This window comes from Salvelinus namaycush, chromosome 3, assembly GCF_016432855.1.
Source record: "Salvelinus namaycush isolate Seneca chromosome 3, SaNama_1.0, whole genome shotgun sequence".
Taxonomy (NCBI): domain Eukaryota; kingdom Metazoa; phylum Chordata; class Actinopteri; order Salmoniformes; family Salmonidae; genus Salvelinus; species Salvelinus namaycush.
Window position 1 is genome coordinate 89292397 of NC_052309.1, and position 20307 is coordinate 89312703.

Consider the following 20307-nt stretch of genomic DNA (forward strand, 5'->3'; position numbering starts at 1 on the left):
AACTATAATTCAGCTGTAGTGTCCTGGTGGTTAGTGTCTACACTAATAAACAGTGATTCACTGGTACAGACTATAATTCAGCTGTAGTGTCCTGGTTAGTGTCTACACTATTAAACAGTGATTCACTGGTACAGGACTATAATTCAGCTGTAGTGTCCTGCTGGTTAGTGTCTACACTATTAAACAGTGATTCACTGGTACAGGACTATAATTCAGCTGTAGTGTCCTGGTTAGTGTCCACACTATTAAACAGTGATTCACTGGTACAGGACTATAATTCAGCTGTAGTGTCCTGGTTAGTGTCTACACTATTAAAAACAGTGATTCACTGGTACAGACTATAATTCGCTGTTAGTGTCCTGCTGGTTAGTGTCTACACTATTAAACAGTAATTCACTGGTACAGACTATAATCAGCTGTAGTTCCTGCTGGTTAGTGTCCACACTATTAAACAGTGATTCACTGGTACAAGATATAATTCAGCTGTAGTGTCCTGGTTAGTGTCTACACTATTAAACAGTGATTCACTGGTACAGGACTATAATTCAGCTGTAGTGTCCTGGTTAGTGTCTACACTAATAAACAGTGATTTACTGGTACAGACTATAATTCAGCTGTAGTGTCCTGGTTAGTGTCTACACTATTAAACAGTGATTCACTGGTACAGGACTATAATTCAGCTGTAGTGTCCTGGTTAGTGACTACACTATTAAACAGTGATTTACTGGTACAGACTATAATTCAGCTGTAGTGTCCTGGTTAGTGTCTACACTATTAAACAGTGATTCACTGGTACAGGACTATAATTCAGCTTAGTGTCCTGGTTAGTGTCTACACTATTAAACAGTGATTCACTGGTACAGACTATAATTCAGCTGTAGTGTCCTGGTTAGTGTCTACACTATTAAACAGTGATTCACTGGTACAGGACTATAATTCAGCTGTAGTGTCCTGCTGGTTAGTGTCTATATATTTAAACAGTGATTCACTGGTACAGGACTATAATCAGCTGTAGTGTCCTGGTTAGTGTCTACACTAATAAACAGTGATTCACTGGACAGGACTATAATTCAGCTGTAGTGTCCTGGTTAGTGTCTACACTATTAAACAGTGATTCACTGGTACAGACTATAATTCAGCTGTAGTGTCCTGTGGTAGTGTCCACACTATTAAACAGTGATTCAATGGTACAGGACTATAATTCAGCTGTAGTGTCCTGGTTAGTGTCTACACTATTAAACAGTAATTCACTGGTACAGGACTATAATTCAGCTGTAGTGTCCTGCTGGTTAGTGTCCACATATTTAAACAGTTGATTCACTGGTACAGGACTATAATTAGCTGTAGTGTCCTGGTTAGTGTCTACACTATTAAACAGTGATTCACTGGTACAGACTATAATTCAGCTGTAGTGTCCTGGTTAGTGTCTACACTATTAACAGTGATTCACTGGTACAGACTATAATTCAGCTGTAGTGTCCTGGTTAGTGTCTATACTAATAAAACAGTGATTCACTGGTACAGGACTATAATTCAGCTGTAGTGTCCTGGTTAGTGTCTACACTATTAAACAGATTCACTGGGTACAGGACTATAATTCAGCTGTAGTGTCCTGCTGGTTAGTGTCTACACTATTAAACAGTAATTCACTGGTACAGACTATAATTCAGCTGTAGTGTCCTGCTGGTTAGTGTCCACACTATTAAACAGTAATCACTGGTACAGACTTAAATTCAGCTGTAGTGTCCTGGTTAGTGTCTACACTATTAAACAGTAATTCACTGGTACAGGACTATAATTCAGCTGTAGTGTCCTGGTTAGTGTCTACACTTTAAACAGTGATTCACTGGTACAGACTAAATTCAGCTGTAGTGTCCTGGTTAGTGTCTACACTATTAAACAGTGATTCACTGGTACAGACTATAATTCAGCTGTAGTGTCCTGGTTAGTGTCTACACTATTAAACAGTGATTCACTGGTACAGACTATAATTCAGCTGTAGTGTCCTGGTTAGTGTCTACACTATTAAACAGTGATTCACTGGTACAGGACTATAATTCGCTGTAGTGTCCTGGTTAGTGTCTACACTATTAAACAGTGATTCACTGGTACAGACTATAATTCAGCTGTAGTGTCCTGGTTAGTGTCTACACTATTAAACAGTGATTCACTGGTACAGACTATAATTCAGCTGTAGTGTCCTGGTGGTTAGTGTCCACACTATTAAACAGTGATTCACTGGTACAGACTATAATTCAGCTGTAGTGTCCTGCTGGTTAGTGTCTACACTATTAAACAGTAATTCACTGGTACAGACTATAATTCAGCTGTAGTGTCTGCGGTTAGTGTCCACACTATTAAACAGTGATTCACTGGTACAGGACTATAATTCAGCTGTAGTGTCCTGGTTAGTGTCTACACTATTAAACAGTGATTCACTGGTACAGGACTATAATTCAGCTGTAGTGTCCTGGTTAGTGTCTACACTATAAACAGTGATTCACTGGTACAGACTATAATTCAGCTGTAGTGTCCTGGTTAGTGTCTACACTATTAAACAGTGATTCACTGGTACAGACTATAATTCAGCTGTAGTGTCTGGTTAGTGTCTACACTATTAAACAGTGATTCACTGGTACAGACTATAATTCAGCTGTAGTGTCCTGGTTAGTGTCTACACTATTAAACAGTGATTCACTGGTACAGACTATAATTCAGCTGTAGTGTCCTGGTTAGTGTCTACACTATTAAACAGTGATTCACTGGTACAGACTATAATTCAGCTGTAGTGTCCTGGTTAGTGTCTACACATATTAAACAGTGATTCACTGGTACAGGACTATAATTCAGCTGTAGTGTCCGGTGGTTAGTGTCTACACTATTAAACAGTGATCACTGGTACAGACTATAATTCAGCTGTAGTGTCCTGGTTAGTGTCTACACTATTAAACAGTAATTCACTGGTACAGACTATAATTCAGCTGTAGTGTCCTGGTTAGTGTCTACACTATTAAACAGTGATTCACTGGTACAGGACTATAATTCAGCTGTAGTGTCCTGCTGGTTAGTGTTACACTATTAAACAGTGATTCAATGGTACAGGACTATAATTCAGCTGTAGTGTCCTGGTTAGTGTCCACACTATTAAACAGTGATTCACTGGTACAGGACTATAATTCAGCTGTAGTGTCCTGGTTAGTGTCTACACTATTAAACAGTGATTCACTGGTACAGACTATAATTCACTGTAGTGTCCTGTGGTTAGTGTCTACACTATTAAACAGTAATTCACTGGTACAGGACTATAATTCAGCTGTAGTGTCCTGCTGGTTAGTGTCCACACACTATTAAAACAGTGATTCACTGGTACAGACTATAATTCAGCTGTAGTGTCCTGGTGGTTAGTGTCCACACTATTAAACAGTGATTCACTGGTACAGACTATAATTCAGCTGTAGTGTCCTGGTTAGTGTCTACACTATTAAACAGTGATTCACTGGTACAGGACTATAATTCAGCTGTAGTGTCCTGGTTAGTGTCTACACTAATAAACAGTGATTTACTGGTACAGACTATAATTCAGCTGTAGTGTCCTGGTTAGTGTCTACACTATTAAACAGTGATTCACTGGTACAGGACTATAATTCAGCTGTAGTGTCCTGGTTAGTGACTACACTATTAAACAGTGATTATGGTACAGGACTATAATTCAGCTGTAGTGTCCTGGTTAGTGTCTACACTATTAAACAGTGATTCACTGGTACAGGACTATAATTCAGCTGTAGTGTCCTGGTTAGTGTCTACACTATAAACAGTGATTCACTGGTACAGACTATAATTCAGCTGTAGTGTCCTGGTTAGTGTCTACACTATTAAACAGGGATTCACTGGTACAGGACTATAATTCAGCTGTATGTCCTGCTGGTTAGTGTCTATACTATTAAACAGTGATTCACTGGTACAGACTATAATTCAGCTGTAGTGTCCTGCTGGTTAGTGTCCACACTATTAAACAGTGATTCACTGGTACAGGACTATAATTCAGCTGTAGTGTCCTGGTTAGTGTCTACACTATTAAACAGTAATTCACTGGTACAGGACTATAATTCAGCTGTAGTGTCCTGCTGGTTAGTGTCCACACTATTAAACAGTGATTCACTGGTACAGACTATAATTCAGCTGTAGTGTCCTGGTTAGTGTCTATACTAATAAACAGTGATTCACTGGTACAGGACTATAATTCAGCTGTAGTGTCCTGGTTAGTGTCTACACTATTAAACAGTGATTCACTGGTACAGGACTATAATTCAGCTGTAGTGTCCTGGTTAGTGTCTACACTATTAAACAGTAATTCACTGGTACAGACTATAATTCAGCTGTAGTGTCCTGCTGGTTAGTGTCCACACTATTAAACAGTGATTCACTGGTACAGACTATAATTCAGCTGTAGTGTCCTGGTTAGTGTCTACACTATTAAACAGTATTCATGGTACAGGACTATAATTCAGCTGTAGTGTCCTGGTTGTGTCTACACTATTAAACAGTAATTCACTGGTACAGGACTATAATTCAGCTGTAGTGTCCTGGTTAGTGTCTACACTATTAAACAGGATTCACTGGTACAGACTATAATTCAGCTGTAGTGTCCTGGTTAGTGTCTACACTATTAAACAGTGATTCACTGGTACAGGACTATAATTCAGCTGTAGTGTCCTGGTTAGTGTCTACACTATTAAACAGTGATTCACTGGTACAGACTATAATTCAGCTGTAGTGTCCTGGTTAGTGTCTACACTATTTAAACAGTGATTCACTGGTAACAGACTATAATTCAGTGTAGTGTCCTGCTGGTTAGTGTCCACACTATTAAACAGTGATTCACTGGTACAGGACTATAATTCAGCTGTAGTGTCCTGGTTAGTGTCTACACTATTAAACAGTAATTCACTGGTACAGACTATAATTCAGCTGTAGTGTCCTGCTGGTTAGTGTCCACACTATTAAACAGTGATTCACTGGTACAGGACTATAATTCAGCTGTAGTGTCCTGGTTAGTGTCTACACTATTAAACAGTGATTCATTGATACAGGACTATAATTCAGCTGTAGTGTCCTGGTTAGTGTCTACACTATTAAACAGTGATTCACTGGTACAGACTATAATTCAGCTGTAGTGTCCTGGTTAGTGTCCACACTATTAAACAGTGATCACTGGTACAGACTATAATTCAGCTGTAGTGTCCTGGTTAGTGTCTACACTATTAAACGTGATTCACTGGTACAGACTTAATTCAGCTGTAGTGTCTTGGTTAGTGTCTACACTATTAAACAGTGATCACTGGTACAGACTATAATTCAGCTGTAGTGTCCTGGTTAGTGTCTACACTATTAAACAGTGATTCACTGGTACAGACTATAATTCAGCTGTAGTGTCTGGTTAGTGTCTACACTATTAAACAGTGATTCACTGGTACAGGACTATAATTCAGCTGTAGTGTCCTGTTAGTGTCTACACTATTAACAGTGATTCACTGGTACAGACTATAATTCAGCTGTAGTGTCTGGTTAGTGTCTACACTATTAAACAGTGATCACTGGGACAGACTATAATTCAGCTGTAGTGTCCTGGTTAGTGTCTACACTATTAAACAGTGATTCACTGGTACAGACTATAATTCAGCTGTAGTGTCTTGGTTAGTGTCTACACTATTAAACAGTGATTCACTGGTACAGACTATAATTCAGCTGTAGTGTCCTGGTTAGTGTCTACACTATTAAACAGTGATTCACTGGTACAGACTATAATTCAGCTGTAGTGTCCTGGTTAGTGTCTACACTATTAAACAGTGATTCACTGGTACAGGACTATAATTCAGCTGTAGTGTCCTGGTTAGTGTCTACACTATTAAACAGTGATTCACTGGTACAGGACTATAATTCAGCTGTAGTGTCCTGGTTAGTGTCTACACTATTAAACAGTGATTCACTGGTACAGACTATAATTCAGCTGTAGTGTCCTGGTTAGTGTCTACACTATTAAACAGTGATTCACTGGTACAGACTATAATTCAGCTGTAGTGTCCTGCTGGTTAGTGTCCACACTATTAAACAGTGATTCACTGGTACAGGACTATAATTCAGCTACTCAAGTGGAAACGCTGCATCTAGAATCATGGAGGATAACTCAACGTGTCGACTTGTTTCCATTGTGGACACACTACATAGTGTCGACTTGTTTCCATTGTGGACACACTACATAGTGTCGACTTGTTTCCATTGTGGACACACTACATAGTGTCGACTTGTTTCCATTGTGGACACACTACATAGTGTCGACTTGTTTCCATTGTGGAATGTATCCATGACTCCATAGTGTTTCATCTGTAGAGGCTACAGGCCTCCTTTAAGACTCCATAGTGTTTCATCTGTAGAGGCTACAAAGCAACATTGGTCACATGAGAGCGCGGCTCGGTCGGCGGAGCGCGGCGGAGCGGGCTCGGTCGGCGGAGCGGGGCTCGGTCGCGGAGCGGGGCTCGGTCGGCGGAGCGGGGCTCGGTCGGCAGGTAGAGCGGGGCTCGGTGGCAGGTAGAGCGGGGCTCGGTCGGCAGGTAGAGCGGGGCTCGGTCGGCAGGTAGAGCGGGGCGCGTCGGCAGGTAGAGCGGGGCTCGTCGGCAGGTTAGAGCGGGGTTTAGAGCGGGGCTCGGTCGGTTAGGTAGAGCGGGGCTCGGTCGGTAGGTAGAGCGGGGCTCGGTCGGTAGTAGAGCGGGGCTCGGTCGGTAGGTAGAGCCGGGCTGGTCGGTAGGTAGAGCGGGGCTCGGTGGTAGGTAGAGCGGGGCTCGGTGGTAGGTAGGCGGGGCTCGGCGGTAGTAGAGCGGGGCTCGGTCGGTAGGTAGAGCGGGGTAGAGCGGGCTCGGTCGGCAGGAAGAGCGGGGCTCGGTCGGCAGGAAGAGCGGGGGCCGGTCGGCAGAGAAAGAGCGGGGCTCGGTCGGCAGGAAGAGCGGGGCTCGGTCGGCAGGAAGAGCGGGGCTCGGTCGGCAGGAAGAGCGGGGCTCGGTCGGCAGGAAGAGCGGGGCTCGGCCGGCAGGAAAGAGCGGGGCTCGGCGCAGGAAGAGCGGGGCCTCGGCCGGCAGGAAGAGCGGGCGGCAGGCAGTCGGCCGGCAGGAAGAGCGGGGCTCGGCCGGCAGGAAGAGCGGGGCTCGGCCGGCAGGTAGAGCGGGGCTCGGCCGGCAGGTAGAGCGGGCTCGGCCGGCAGGTAGAGCGGGGCTCGGCCGGCAGGTAGAGCGGGGCTCGGCCGGCAGGTAGAGCGGGGCTCGGCCGGCAGGCAGAGCGGGGCTCGGCCGGCAGGCAGAGCGGGGCTCGGCCGGCAGGCAGAGCGGGGCTCGGCCGGCAGGCAGAGCGGGGCTCGGCCGGCAGGCAGAGCGGGGCTCGGCCGGCAGGCAGAGCGGGGCTCGGCCGGCAGCAGAGCGGGGCTCGGCCGGCAGGCAGAGCGGGGCTCGGCCGGCAGGCAGAGCGGGCTCGGCCGGCGGCAGAGCGGGGCTCGGCCGGCAGGCAGAGCGGGGCTCGGCGGCCGGCAGAGCGGGGCTCGGTCGGCCGGCAGAGCGGGGCTCGGTCGGCCGGCAGAGCGGGGCTCGGTCGGTCGGCAGAGCGGGGCTCGGTCGGTCGGCAGAGCGGGGCTCGGTCGGCCGGCAAGAGCGGGGCTCGGTCGGCCGGCAGAGCGGGGCTCGGTCGGCCGGCAGAGCGGGGGCTCGGTCGGCCGGCAGAGCGGGGCTCGGTCGGCCGGCAGAGCGGGGCTCGGTCGGCCGGCAGAGCGGGGCTCGGTCGGCCGGCAGAGCGGGGCTCGGTCGGCCGGCAGAGCGGGGCTCGGTCGGCCGGCAGAGCGGGGCTCGGTCGGCCGGCAGAGCGGGGCTCGGTCGGCCGGCAGAGCGGGGCTCGGTCGGCCGGCAGAGCGGGGCTCGGTCGGCCGGCAGAGCGGGGCTCGGCCGGGGCTCGGTCGGCCGGCAGAGCGGGGTAGAGCGGGGCTCGGTCGGCCGGCAGAGCGGGGCTCGGTCGGCCGGCAGAGCGGGGCTCGGTCGGCAGAGCGGGGCTCGGTCGGCAGAGCGGGGCTCGGTCGGCAGAGCGGGGCTCGGTCGGCAGAGCGGGGCTCGGTCGGCAGAGCGCGGCAGAGCGGGGCTCGGTCGGCAGAGCGCGGCAGAGCGGGGCTCGGTCGGCGGAGCGCGGCTCGGTCGGCGGAGCGCGGCTCGGTCGGCGGAGCGCGGCTCGGTCGGCGGAGCGCGGCAGAGCGCGGCTCGGTCGGCGGAGCGCGGCAGAGCGCGGCTCGGTCGGCGGAGCGCGGCAGAGCGCGGCTCGGTCGGCGGAGCGGGGCTCGGTCGGCGGAGCGGGGCTCGGTCGGCAGGTAGAGCGGGGCTCGGTCGGCAGGTAGAGCGGGGCTCGGTCGGCAGGTAGAGCGGGGCTCGGTCGGCAGGTAGAGCGGGGTAGAGCGGGGCTCGGTCGGTAGGTAGAGCGGGGCTCGGTCGGTAGGTAGAGCGGGGCTCGGTCGGTAGGTAGAGCGGGGCTCGGTCGGTAGGTAGAGCGGGGCTCGGTCGGTAGGTAGAGCGGGGCTCGGTCGGTAGGTAGAGCGGGGCTCGGTCGGTAGGTAGAGCGGGGTAGAGCGGGGCTCGGTCGGCAGAGCGGGGCTCGGTCGGCAGAGCGGGGCTCGGTCGGCAGAGCGGGGCTCGGTCGGCAGGAAGAGCGGGGCTCGGTCGGCAGGAAGAGCGGGGCTCGGTCGGCAGGAAGAGCGGGGCTCGGTCGGCAGGAAGAGCGGGGCTCGGTCGGCAGGAAGAGCGGGGCTCGGTCGGCAGGAAGAGCGGGGCTCGGCCGGCAGGAAGAGCGGGGCTCGGCCGGCAGGAAGAGCGGGGCTCGGCCGGCAGGAAGAGCGGGGCTCGGCAGGCAGGTAGAGCGGGGCTCGGCAGGCAGGTAGAGCGGGGCTCGGCCGGCAGGTAGAGCGGGGCTCGGCCGGCAGGTAGAGCGGGGCTCGGCCGGCAGGTAGAGCGGGGCTCGGCCGGCAGGTAGAGCGGGGCTCGGCCGGCAGGTAGAGCGGGGCTCGGCCGGCAGGTAGAGCGGGGCTCGGCCGGCAGAGCGGGGTAGAGCGGGGTCGGTCGGCAGAGCGGGGTCGGTCGGCTCGGTCGGTCGGCAGAGCGGGGCTCGCTCGGTCGGCAGAGCGGGGCTCGGTCGGCAGAGCGGGGTAGAGCGGGGTAGAGCGGGGCTCGGTCGGCAGAGCGGGGCTCGGTCGGCAGAGCGGGGCTCGGTCGGCAGAGCGGGGCTCGGTCGGCAGAGCGCGGCAGAGCGGGGCTCGGTCGGCAGAGCGGGGCTCGGTCGGCAGAGCGGGGCTCGGTCGGCAGAGCGGGGCTCGGTCGGCAGAGCGCGGCAGAGCGGGGGCTCGGTCGGCAGAGCGCGGCAGAGCGGGGCTCGGTCGGCAGAGCGGGGCTCGGTCGGCAGAGCGCGGTAGAGCGGGGCTCGGTCGGCAGAGCGCGGTAGAGCGGGGCTCGGTCGGCAGAGCGGGGCTCGGTCGGCAGAGCGGGGCTCGGTCGGCAGAGCGGGGCTCGGGCGGGGCTCGGTCGGCAGAGCGGGGCTCGGTCGGCAGAGCGGGGTAGAGCGGGGCTCGGTCGGCAGAGCGGGGCTCGGTCGGCAGAGCGGGGCTCGGTCGGCAGAGCGCGGTAGAGCGGGGCTCGGTCGGCAGAGCGGGGCTCGGTCGGCAGAGCGGGGCTCGGTCGGCAGAGCGGGGCTCGGTCGGCAGAGCGGGGCTCGGTCGGCAGAGCGGGGCTCGGTCGGCAGAGCGCGGCAGAGCGGGGCTCGGTCGGCAGAGCGGGGCTCGGTCGGCAGAGCGGGGTAGAGCGGGGCTCGGTCGGCAGAGCGGGGCTCGGTCGGCAGAGCGGGGCTCGGTCGGCAGAGCGGGGCTCGGTCGGCAGAGCGCGGTAGAGCGGGGCTTGGTCGGCAGAGCGGGGGCTCGGTCGGCAGAGCGGGGCTCGGTCGGCAGAGCGGGGCTCGGTCGGCAGAGCGGGGCTCGGGCGGGGCTCGGTCGGCAGAGCGGGGCTCGGTCGGCAGAGCGGGGTAGAGCGGGGCTCGGTCGGCAGAGCGGGGCTCGGTCGGCAGAGCGGGGCTCGGTCGGCAGAGCGGGGCTCGGTCGGCAGAGCGGGGTAGACCGGGGCTCGGTCGGTAGACCGGGGCTCGGTCGGTAGAGCGTGGCAGAGCGCGGCTCGGTCGGCAGAGCGCGGCTCGGTCGGCAGAGCGGGGTAGAGCGGGGCTCGGTCGGTAGAGCGGGGCTCGGTCGGTAGAGCGGGGTAGAGCGGGGCTCGGTCGGTAGACCGGGGCTCGGTCGGTAGAGCGGGGCTCGGTCGGTAGAGCGTGGCAGAGCGCGGCTCGGTCGGCAGAGCGCGGCTCGGTCGGCAGAGCGCGGCTCGGTCGGCAGAGCGGGGCTCGGTCGGCAGAGCGGGGCTCGGTCGGCAGAGCGCGGCTCGGTCGGCAGAGCGGGGCTCGGTCGGCAGAGCGGGGCTCGGTCGGCAGAGCGGGGCTCGGTCGGCAGAGCGCGGCTCGGTCGGTAGAGCGCGGCTCGGTCGGTAGAGCGTGGCAGAGCGCGGCTCGGTCGGCAGAGCGCGGCTCGGTCGGCAGAGCGGGGCAGAGCGGGGCTCGGTCGGTAGAGCGGGGCTCGGTCGGTAGAGCGCGGCTCGGTCGGTAGAGCGCGGCTCGGTCGGTAGAGCGCGGCTCGGTCGGTAGAGCGCGGCTCGGTCGGTAGAGCGGGGCTCGGTCGGTAGAGCGGGGCTCGGTCGGTAGAGCGCGGCTCGGTCGGTAGAGCGCGGTAGAGCGCGGCTCGGTCGGTAGAGCGGGGCTCTTGCAACACCAGGGTTGTGGGTTCAATCCCAGGGACCACCCATATGGTAAATGTTGGCACGCATGACTAAGTTGCTTTGGATAAAAGTGTTTGCTGAATGACATACAGTTGAAGTCGTAAGTTTACTTACACCTTAGCCAAATACATTTAAATTCAGTATTTCTCCTGACATTTAATCCTAGTAAAAATGTTGCTTTAATATATCCACATAATTTTCCTGCCTCATGATGCCATCTATTTTGTGAAGTGCACCAGTCCCTCCTGCAGCAAAGCACCCCCACAACATGATGCTGCCACCCCCATGCTTCACGGTTGGGATGGTGTTCTTCGGCTTGCAAGTCTCCCCCTTTATCCTCTAAACATAATCATGGTCATTATGGCCAAACAGTTCTAATTTTGTTTCATCAGACCAGAGGACATTTCTCAAAAAAGTACGATCTTTGTCCCCATGTGCAGTTGCAAACTGTAGTCTGGCTTTTTTATGGCGGTTTTGGAGCAGTGGCTTCTTCCTTGCTGAGCGGCCTTTCAGGTTATGTCGATATAGGACTCGTTTTACTGTGGATATAGATACTTTTGTACCTGTTTCCTCCAGCATCTTCACAAGATCCTTTGCTGTTGTTCTGGGATTGATTAGCACTTTTCACACCAAAGTACGTTCATATCTAGGAGACAAAACGCGTCTCCTTCCTGAGCGGTATGACGGCTGCGTGGTCCCATGGTGTTTATACTTGCGTACTATTGCTTGTACAGATGAACGTGGTACCTTCAGGCGTTTGGAAATTGCTCCCAAGGATGAACCAGACTTGTGGAGGTCTACAATTTTCTTTCTGAGGTCTTAGCTGATTTTTTGATTTTCCCATGATGTCAAGCAAAGAGGCACTGAGTTTGAAGGTAGGCCTTGAAATACATCCACAGGTACACCTCCAATTGACGTCAATTAGCCTATCAGACGCTTCTAAAGCCACAACATAATTTTCTGGAGTTTTCCAAGCTGTTTAAAGGCACAGTCAACTTAGTGTATGTAGACTTCTGACCCACTGGAATTGTGATACAGTGAATTATAAGTGAAATAATCTGTCTGTAAACAATTGTTGGAAAAATTACTTGTCATACACAAAGTAGATGTCCTAACCGACTTGCCAAAACTATAGTTTGTTAACAAGAAATTTGTGGAGTGGTTGAAAAACGAGTTTTAATGACTCCAACCTAAGTATATGTAAACTTCCGACTTCAACTGTATATATAAAATGTGTTTACACATTTCTATCTGAATGTTCTGTAACATTAAACCCTCCTGAACAGGCCCCATGGGCTAGAACCTGGCAGCTCTTTGATTGGTGTTGCCATGGTGAAGAGGGTTCTTAATGTCCTAGGAGGACACTGATTGGACGGCCAGGGTTTGGAGTGGGTGTGTTTGTGTGTCTGCAGTCAGGCTAGTGCCTATGTAGCTAAATCACAGTTTTCAGTGTGAGTCTAGTAGAGTGGAATTAGCCTGGTCCCAGATCTACTGATCTATCATAGTAGAGTAGAAATAGCCTGGTCACGTCCCAGTTCTGTTTGTGCATCATGTCTAACAGTGGCATAATGACACAAACAGACTGGTACCCAGGCTAGGGAAGAAATGACAGACCAAATACATTTCCTAGACAGTGGAACAGGAAATGAAAGAGATGGATGGGCCAAGAGAAAGAGTTAGGAGGGAGGGATAGAAATGATACAACCCTCCCTCTTATCTCTTAGTATTCTCTGTAGTCACGACATCCACCTCTGCTGTCTATTGTAAACTGTTTAGAGGGTCATTTGGAACTGTGATGTCATCATCAGGTCTGTTAGTATAACAACTCAACTGGGTTTCTCCTCCCTTTCTCTCCTGTCTGTCTGTCTGCCTCTCTGTCTGCCTCTCTGTCTGTCTGCCTCTCTGTCTGTCTGCCTCTCTGTCTGTCTGCCTCTCTGTCTGTCTGCCTCTCTGTCTGTCTGCCTCTCTGTCTGTCTGCCTCTCTGTCTGTCTGTCTGTCTGCCTCTCTGTCTGTCTGTCTGTCTGCCTCTCTGTCTGTCTGTCTGCCTCTCTGTCTGTCTGTCTGCCTCTCTGTCTGTCTGTCTGCCTCTCTGTCTGTCTGTCTGCCTCTCTGTCTGTCTGTCTGCCTCTCTGTCTGTCTGTCTGCCTCTCTGTCTGTCTGCCTCTCTGTCTGTCTGTCTGTCTGCCTCTCTGTCTGTCTGTCTGCCTCTCTGTCTGTCTGCCTCTCTGTCTGTCTGCCTCTCTGTCTGTCTGCCTCTCTGTCTGTCTGCCTCTCTGTCTGTCTGTCTCTCTGTCTGTCTGTCTCTCTGTCTGTCTGCCTCTGTCTGTCTGTCTGTCTGCCTCTGTCTGTCTGCCTCTGTCTGTCTGTCTGTCTGCCTCTCTGTCTGTCTGTCTGCCTGTCTGTCCATCTGTCTACTCTAGGTGGTTGTCACGACTGCCCTTCCTCCTACAATGTCTTCTGAAGCCACGCCCATCCAGGGGTCAGTATCCCCATGCTCTACGACCCATCCCCTGACCTCTAGGGCCCCTGGCTCCCCGGTCTCCCCAGTCTCTCCGTTTTCCCCTGGGTCCCTGTGCCCGCCCACCTCCCGGCACCGAGACCGTTCCCCCTCCCCCATGAGAGGTTACCTCATACCCAGCCCCCTGCCAACCAGACGTACTAGGACCTGCTCCGCGTGAGTACTGCATATACACACACACATACACACACACACCTAGTTAGTGTTATAATTCAATAGCTATGAAACTGCTTAACTCATTATGTCTAGGGGTCCTAGCTACATGGTCTGTAACCTGACTCATGATGTCTAGGGGTCCTAGCTACATGGTCTGTAACCTGACTCATTATGTCTAGGGGTCCTAGCTACATGGTCTGTAACCTGACTCATTATGTCTAGGGGTCCTAGCTACATGGTCTGTAACCTGACTCATTATGTCTAGGGGTCCTAGCTACATGGTCTGTAACCTGACTCATTATGTCTAGGGGTCCTAGCTACATGGTCTGTAACCTGACTCATGATGTCTAGGGGTCCTAGCTACATGGTCTGTAACCTGACTCATTATGTCTAGGGGTCCTAGCTACATGGTCTGTAACCTGACTCATTATGTCTAGGGGTCCTAGCTACATGGTCTGTAACCTGACTCATTATGTCTAGGGGTCCTAGCTACATGGTCTGTAACCTGACTCATTATGTCTAGGGGTCCTAGCTACATGGTCTGTAACCTGACTCATTATGTCTAGGGGTCCTAGCTACATGGTCTGTAACCTGACTCATTATGTCTAGGGGTCCTAGCTACATGGTCTGTAACCTGACTCATGATGTCTAGGGGTCCTAGCTACATGGTCTGTAACCTGACTCATTATGTCTAGGGGTCCTAGCTACATGGTCTGTAACCTGACTCATTATGTCTAGGGGTCCTAGCTACGTGGTCTGTAACCTGACTCATTATGTCTAGGGGTCCTAGCTACGTGGTCTGTAACCTGACTCATTATGTCTAGGGGTCCTAGCTACGTGGTCTGTAACCTGACTCATTATGTCTAGGGGTCCTAGCTACGTGGTCTGTAACCTGACTCATTATGTCTAGGGGTCCTAGCTACGTGGTCTGTAACCTGACTCATTATGTCTAGGGGTCCTAGCTACGTGGTCTGTAACCTGACTCATTATGTCTAGGGGTCCTAGCTACGTGGTCTGTAACCTGACTCATTATGTCTAGGGGTCCTAGCTACGTGGTCTGTAACCTGACTCATTATGTCTAGGGGTCCTAGCTACGTGGTCTGTAACCTGACTCATTATGTCTAGGGGTCCTAGCTACGTGGTCTGTAACCTGACTCATTATGTCTAGGGGTCCTAGCTACGTGGTCTGTAACCTGACTCATTATGTCTAGGGGTCCTAGCTACGTGGTCTGTAACCTGACTCATTATGTCTAGGGGTCCTAGCTACGTGGTCTGTAACCTGACTCATTATGTCTAGGGGTCCTAGCTACGTGGTCTGTAACCTGACTCATTATGTCTAGGGGTCCTAGCTACGTGGTCTGTAACCTGACTCATTATGTCTAGGGGTCCTAGCTACGTGGTCTGTAACCTGACTCATTATGTCTAGGGGTCCTAGCTACGTGGTCTGTAACCTGACTCATTATGTCTAGGGGTCCTAGCTACGTGGTCTGTAACCTGACTCATTATGTCTAGGGGTCCTAGCTACGTGGTCTGTAACCTGACTCATTATGTCTAGGGGTCCTAGCTACGTGGTCTGTAACCTGACTCATTATGTCTAGGGGTCCTAGCTACGTGGTCTGTAACCTGACTCATTATGTCTAGGGGTCCTAGCTACGTGGTCTGTAATCTGATTGGATGTGTGCATTAATATGAGAAGTAAGCGTATGTGACCTGTTGTTGACTGCATTTACCCAGGAGACACCTTACCTTGGTCCAGGACCAGCTCTGTCTCTCTTGACCTCGTGGTCAGTCAGTCCAAGAGGATTATTATTGGTTCAGATGGTGAGGAAACATTAATATGTACATAAAGGAAACATACCAAAGGCCCAAACTAAAGACTCTAAACCAAACCAAAGGCCTCAAGGCCACCAATGAAATCCTCCTCACGGTTTTTCCAGCTGGGACACTGACTGACCATCACCTTAATTGGCAACACCTGATGTGCTTATCAAGGCTTAGCTCAGCACTTTGACCGGTTAGTGCTGCCACCTGGGGGATGGAGTGTGGAAGTGTATCCTGGCATTGGCAATGTGTTGACTAACTGTTTGCCAACACTACCCCCCACCCCATATCATAACACTACTCCCGTATCATAACACTACTCCCGTATCATAACACTACTCCCGTATCATAACACCACTACTCCCGTATCATAACACCACTACTCCCGTATCATAACACCACTACTCCCGTTTCATAACACCACTACTCCCGTTTCATAACACCACTACTCCCGTATCATAACACCACTACTCCCGTATCATAACACCACTACTCCCGTATCATAACACCACTACTCCCGTATCATAACACCATATAATATATCATAACACCACTACTCCCGTATCATAACACCACTACTCCCGTATCATAACACCACTACTCCCGTATCATAACACCACTACTCCCGTATCATAACACCATATCATGTATCATAACACCACTACTCCCGTATCATAACACCGTGCGCCGTATCATAACACCATATCATGTATCATAACACCACTACTCCCGTATCATAACACCACTACTCCCGTATCATAACACCACTACTCCCGTATCATAACACCACTACTCCCGTATCATAACACCACTACTCCCGTATCATAACACCACTACTCCCGTATCATAACACCACTACTCCCGTATCATAACACCACTACTCCCGTATCATAACACCGTGCGCCGTATCATAACACCACTACTCCCGTATCATAACACCGTGCGCCGTATCATAACACCGTGCGCCGTATCATAACACCACTACTCCCGTATCATAACACTATATTATATATCATAACACTACTCCCATATCATAACACTATATAATATATCATAACACTACTCCCATATCATACCACTACTCCCATATCATAACACCACTACTCCCATATCATAACACTGCTCCCATATCATAACATTATATAATGTATCATAACATTAAAGTGGTACCTCAATTAAAAGATGTGAGCTTATGCCTCATCTTCTGTCATTGCACCACACTACCACAAGGGGGAGTTAGAACGCTGATATGTCGCTAGTCTAAACTGTGGCACAAATTGGGGGATTTTTCACACCAGGCTCAGCTATTTACACTCTCCTTTTGTAAATGAATGGAGGTGTGAATGCTTCAGTCCGAGAGTCTCTCTCCTCTGGCGCTGGAGTCCTGCATCAGGCAAAACAACATGTAGCTGGCGGGTGTCCTGGAGTGGAGAGAGAACTTAAATACAATGGCTCAATTACACCTGACATGTGGACTGATGATTTTAGAAAAATAGACACGGTGGCCTTTTGGTTTCTCTCCCTCTAAAAACATAAATAAACCATTCTAAATAACAAACTGTCTTTATTTACCACCGTGTGAGAGTGATAGCCCCTCTCTATAGAAAGTGAGTTTCTGATACACGGCAGTCCTTCTCTACTGATGAGAAGAAGAAACTGAATGAAAGAAAGTACAGTGAGGATAGGGAGGGGGAAAAGATTACCCATATTTACAAGACCTGAGCTAGTTCATTTATTTAATTAATGAAATGTACTAGTTTATTTAGGCAATTTAATATTCATCTAGGTTTGGCCTATTTAGTAGGCTATTTAGAGCAACATCTATATTTGTCAGCATAAAGCTGAGTGACTCACTCATTTCTGGCTTTGGATCAAAATAAATAAGTACCAACATTCTTTCTGATTAACTTGATCAAAACATTTCTTTATTGAAGACTAATCTGCTCATATTGTTTTTGGAGTCGTCGTGGTTACAATGAAGAATGGAAACCAAATATATCAAATCTTATTCATACTGGATAATTAGATGTGTGTTGCAAGCTTGTCATTGTTCCTTTTTTAAAATGTTGCCTGCCTTTTATTGTGTGTGTGTGTGTGTGTGTGTGTGTGTGTGTGTGTGTGTGTGTGTGTGTGTGTGTGTGTGTGTGTGTGTGTGTGTGTGTGTGTGTGTGTGTGTGTGTGTGTGTGTGTGTGTGTGTGTGTGTGTGTGTGTGTAGGGCGGAGCGTGCAGCGGAGGGTCCGTTGTTCAGCGGCGTATGTAAGTGTTTCTCTCGGACTAAAGGACACGGCTTCATCACACCAGCGGACGGAGGCAGTGACATCTTTGTTCACATCTCAGAGTAAGTTTGGGGGTCACAGCCTCAACACACATAATAATACCAGCTCCCATTCACCCAGTGATGAGGACGGTGACGAGGGGGTACGGTCTGCAGTTCGCTGTGCGTCCTTCCACCTTTTTCGTGGCGTCATTGGTCCCTGAGGTCCTAGTGCCCGTCTTTAGAGAGGAGATTCTCTCTCTCCTTCAAAAGCAGGCTATTCGAGTGGTCGACCGTATCAGAAGTACAGAGCGATTGGTACAGCCGGTACTTTTAGTCCCCAAGAGCGATGGAACATAGCGTCCCGTCCTGAACCTCAAGGTAGCAAGTTCAAAATGCTCACACTCCCCCGCCGCCGGCTACTGCAGTTGGAGACTCCCAGCAGTTGGTTCAAGTCCATACATCTGAAGGATTTATATTATTATGTGCTATACATCCTCCCCATCTCCCAATCATCCTTCTCTATGGTGGTGGAGGCGGTGCCAGGGATCAGAGTATTGGCCTATCAGGGTGGTTGGCTGGTCGTAGCGGAGTCGAGAAAACAAGTGGAGCTCTCACTGCCACGCTGGTTTCCCATAGGCAGTCTCTGGGTTCATAGTGAATCTCTGGGTTCATAGTGAATCTCTGGGTCATAGTCAATCTCTGGGTTCATAGTCAGTCTCTGGGTTCATAGTGAATCTCTGGGTTCATAGTCAGTCTCTGGGTTCGTAGTGAATCTCTGGGTTTGTAGTGAATCTCTGGGGTCGTAGTCAGTCTCTGGGTTCATAGTGAATCTCTGGGTTCATAGTGAATCTCTGGGTTCATAGTGAATCTCTGGGTTCATAGTGAATCTCTGGGTTCATAGTGAGTCTCTGGGTTCATAGTCAGTCTCTGGGTTCATAGTGAATCTCTGGGTTCATAGTGAGTCTCTGGGTCATAGTGAATCTCTGGGTTCATAGTGAATCTCTGGGTTCATAGTGAATCTCTGGGTTCATAGTGAATCTCTGGGTTCATAGTGAGTCTCTGGGGTTCATAGTGAATCTCTGGGGTTCATAGTGAATCTCTGGGGTTCATAGTGAATCTCTGGGGTTCATAGTGAATCTCTGGGTTCATAGTGAATCTCTGGGTTCATAGTGAGTCTCTGGGTTCATAGTGAATCTCTGGGGGTTCATAGTGAATCTCTTATTTTTTTGTGTGACTTTTGAATGGCGCACACACACAATCCATGTCTCAATTGTCTCAAGGTTTAAACATCCTTCTTTAACCTGTCTCCTCCCCTTCATCTATACTGTTTGAAGTGGATTTGACGAGTGACATCAATAAGGGATCATAGCTTTCACCTGGATTCATCTGGTCAGTCTGTAATGGAAAGAACAGGTGTCCATAATGTGTTGTACACTCAGTGTATGTTTGTGGTCTGGCAAGTTGTGTACACGTGGTTCTAGGAGAGTCGTGTACACGTGTTTCTAGGAGAGTCGTGTACACGTGTTTCTAGGAGAGTCGTGTACACGTGTTTCTAGGAGAGTCGTGTACACGTGGTTCTGGGAGAGTCGTGTACACGTGGTTCTGGGAGAGTCGTGTACACGTGGTTCTGGGAGAGTTGTGTACACGTGGTTCTGGGAGAGTTGTGTACACGTGGTTCTAGGAGAGTTGTGTACACGTGGTTCTGGGAGAGTTGTGTACACGTGGTTCTAGGAGAGTTGTGTACACGTGGTTCTGGGAGAGTCGTGTACACGTGGTTCTAGGAGAGAAGACAGTTGGAAATGAACACACTGATAAAGATGAGCATGTATTATCTCTCACTCATCCCTCCTCCCTCTACAGTATCGATGGGGAATACGTGCCAATGGAAGGAGATGAGGTGAGCTATAAGGTGTGCTCCATCCCTCCCAAGTACCAGAAGATCCAGGCGGTGGATGTCACCATCACCCACCTCAACCCAGGATCGAAGCACGAGACCTGGGGTGGGGCGCTGCTCAGCTCCTCCTGAGTCCCGGAGGTGTCTGGAGGGGAGAAATGTCAACAGGGAAAGGGTTTCCTTCTTTCTAGTTTTTCTGAAGGGACATATGGGTTAATGCTTGTTGTGGGAGGAAATGTAAAGGTTGGTATTTGAATGGGGAAGACGTGTATCATTAGACAGGAAGGTTAATCAAATAAAGCTGCATCACTTTAACAAGACATGGTTCAGTAGTTTTTATTCATGGTTTGAACTAATATCACTGAGATCTGCTGTTCAATTGGATTCAATGCCACAGTGCCTGTCGACCGATGCCACATTTCAAGCATCTGCAGCGTTGTGGAGGTAATGCAGTCTCTACGAACACGGTAACATTGCCTTTTAAAAGCCACATCGTCCACAACGCCTGATCAGATTGAATCTCGGCCTATTTGTGAGTGTGACTGTTGAATAAAACAGAATAAGAGGGTTATGTTGTGAATGGGAGGTGTGTTTTCAGATGGGAGGTGTGTTTTCAGATGGGAGGTGTGTTTTCAGATGGGAGGTGTGTTTTCAGATGGGAGGTGTGTTTTCAGATGGGAGGTGTGTTTTCAGATGGGAGGTGTGTTTTCAGATGGGAGGTGTGTTTTCAGATGGGAGGTGTGTTTTCAGATGGGAGGTGTGTTTTCAAATGGGAGGTG

At 50.6% G+C, this 20307-nt stretch overlaps 2 protein-coding genes across 2 annotated transcripts in view; one reads left to right on the top strand and one right to left on the bottom strand.

Annotated features, from left to right (window-relative positions):
- Nucleotides 1-12447, bottom strand: part of LOC120044110 (proline-rich protein 36-like) — a 42683-nt gene extending 30236 nt beyond the window's left edge. Inside the window, exons 1-2 of the mRNA XM_038988699.1 lie at nt 12440-12447; nt 6456-10863 (exon numbers count right to left, since the gene is read on the bottom strand). Of these exons, the coding sequence (XP_038844627.1) occupies nt 6456-10863; nt 12440-12447 (4416 nt within the window). The remainder of the gene's footprint in view (nt 1-6455; nt 10864-12439) is intronic.
- An 819-nt stretch (nt 12448-13266) lies between these two features.
- Nucleotides 13267-19848, top strand: LOC120041960 (calcium-regulated heat stable protein 1-like). Its single transcript, XM_038986837.1, has 3 exons — nt 13267-13555; nt 17593-17715; nt 19495-19848. Exons 1-3 carry the CDS (start codon nt 13332-13334, stop codon nt 19658-19660), a joined length of 513 nt encoding a protein of 170 aa, XP_038842765.1. The 5' UTR covers nt 13267-13331; the 3' UTR covers nt 19661-19848.
- Nucleotides 19849-20307: the final 459 nt, after the last annotated feature.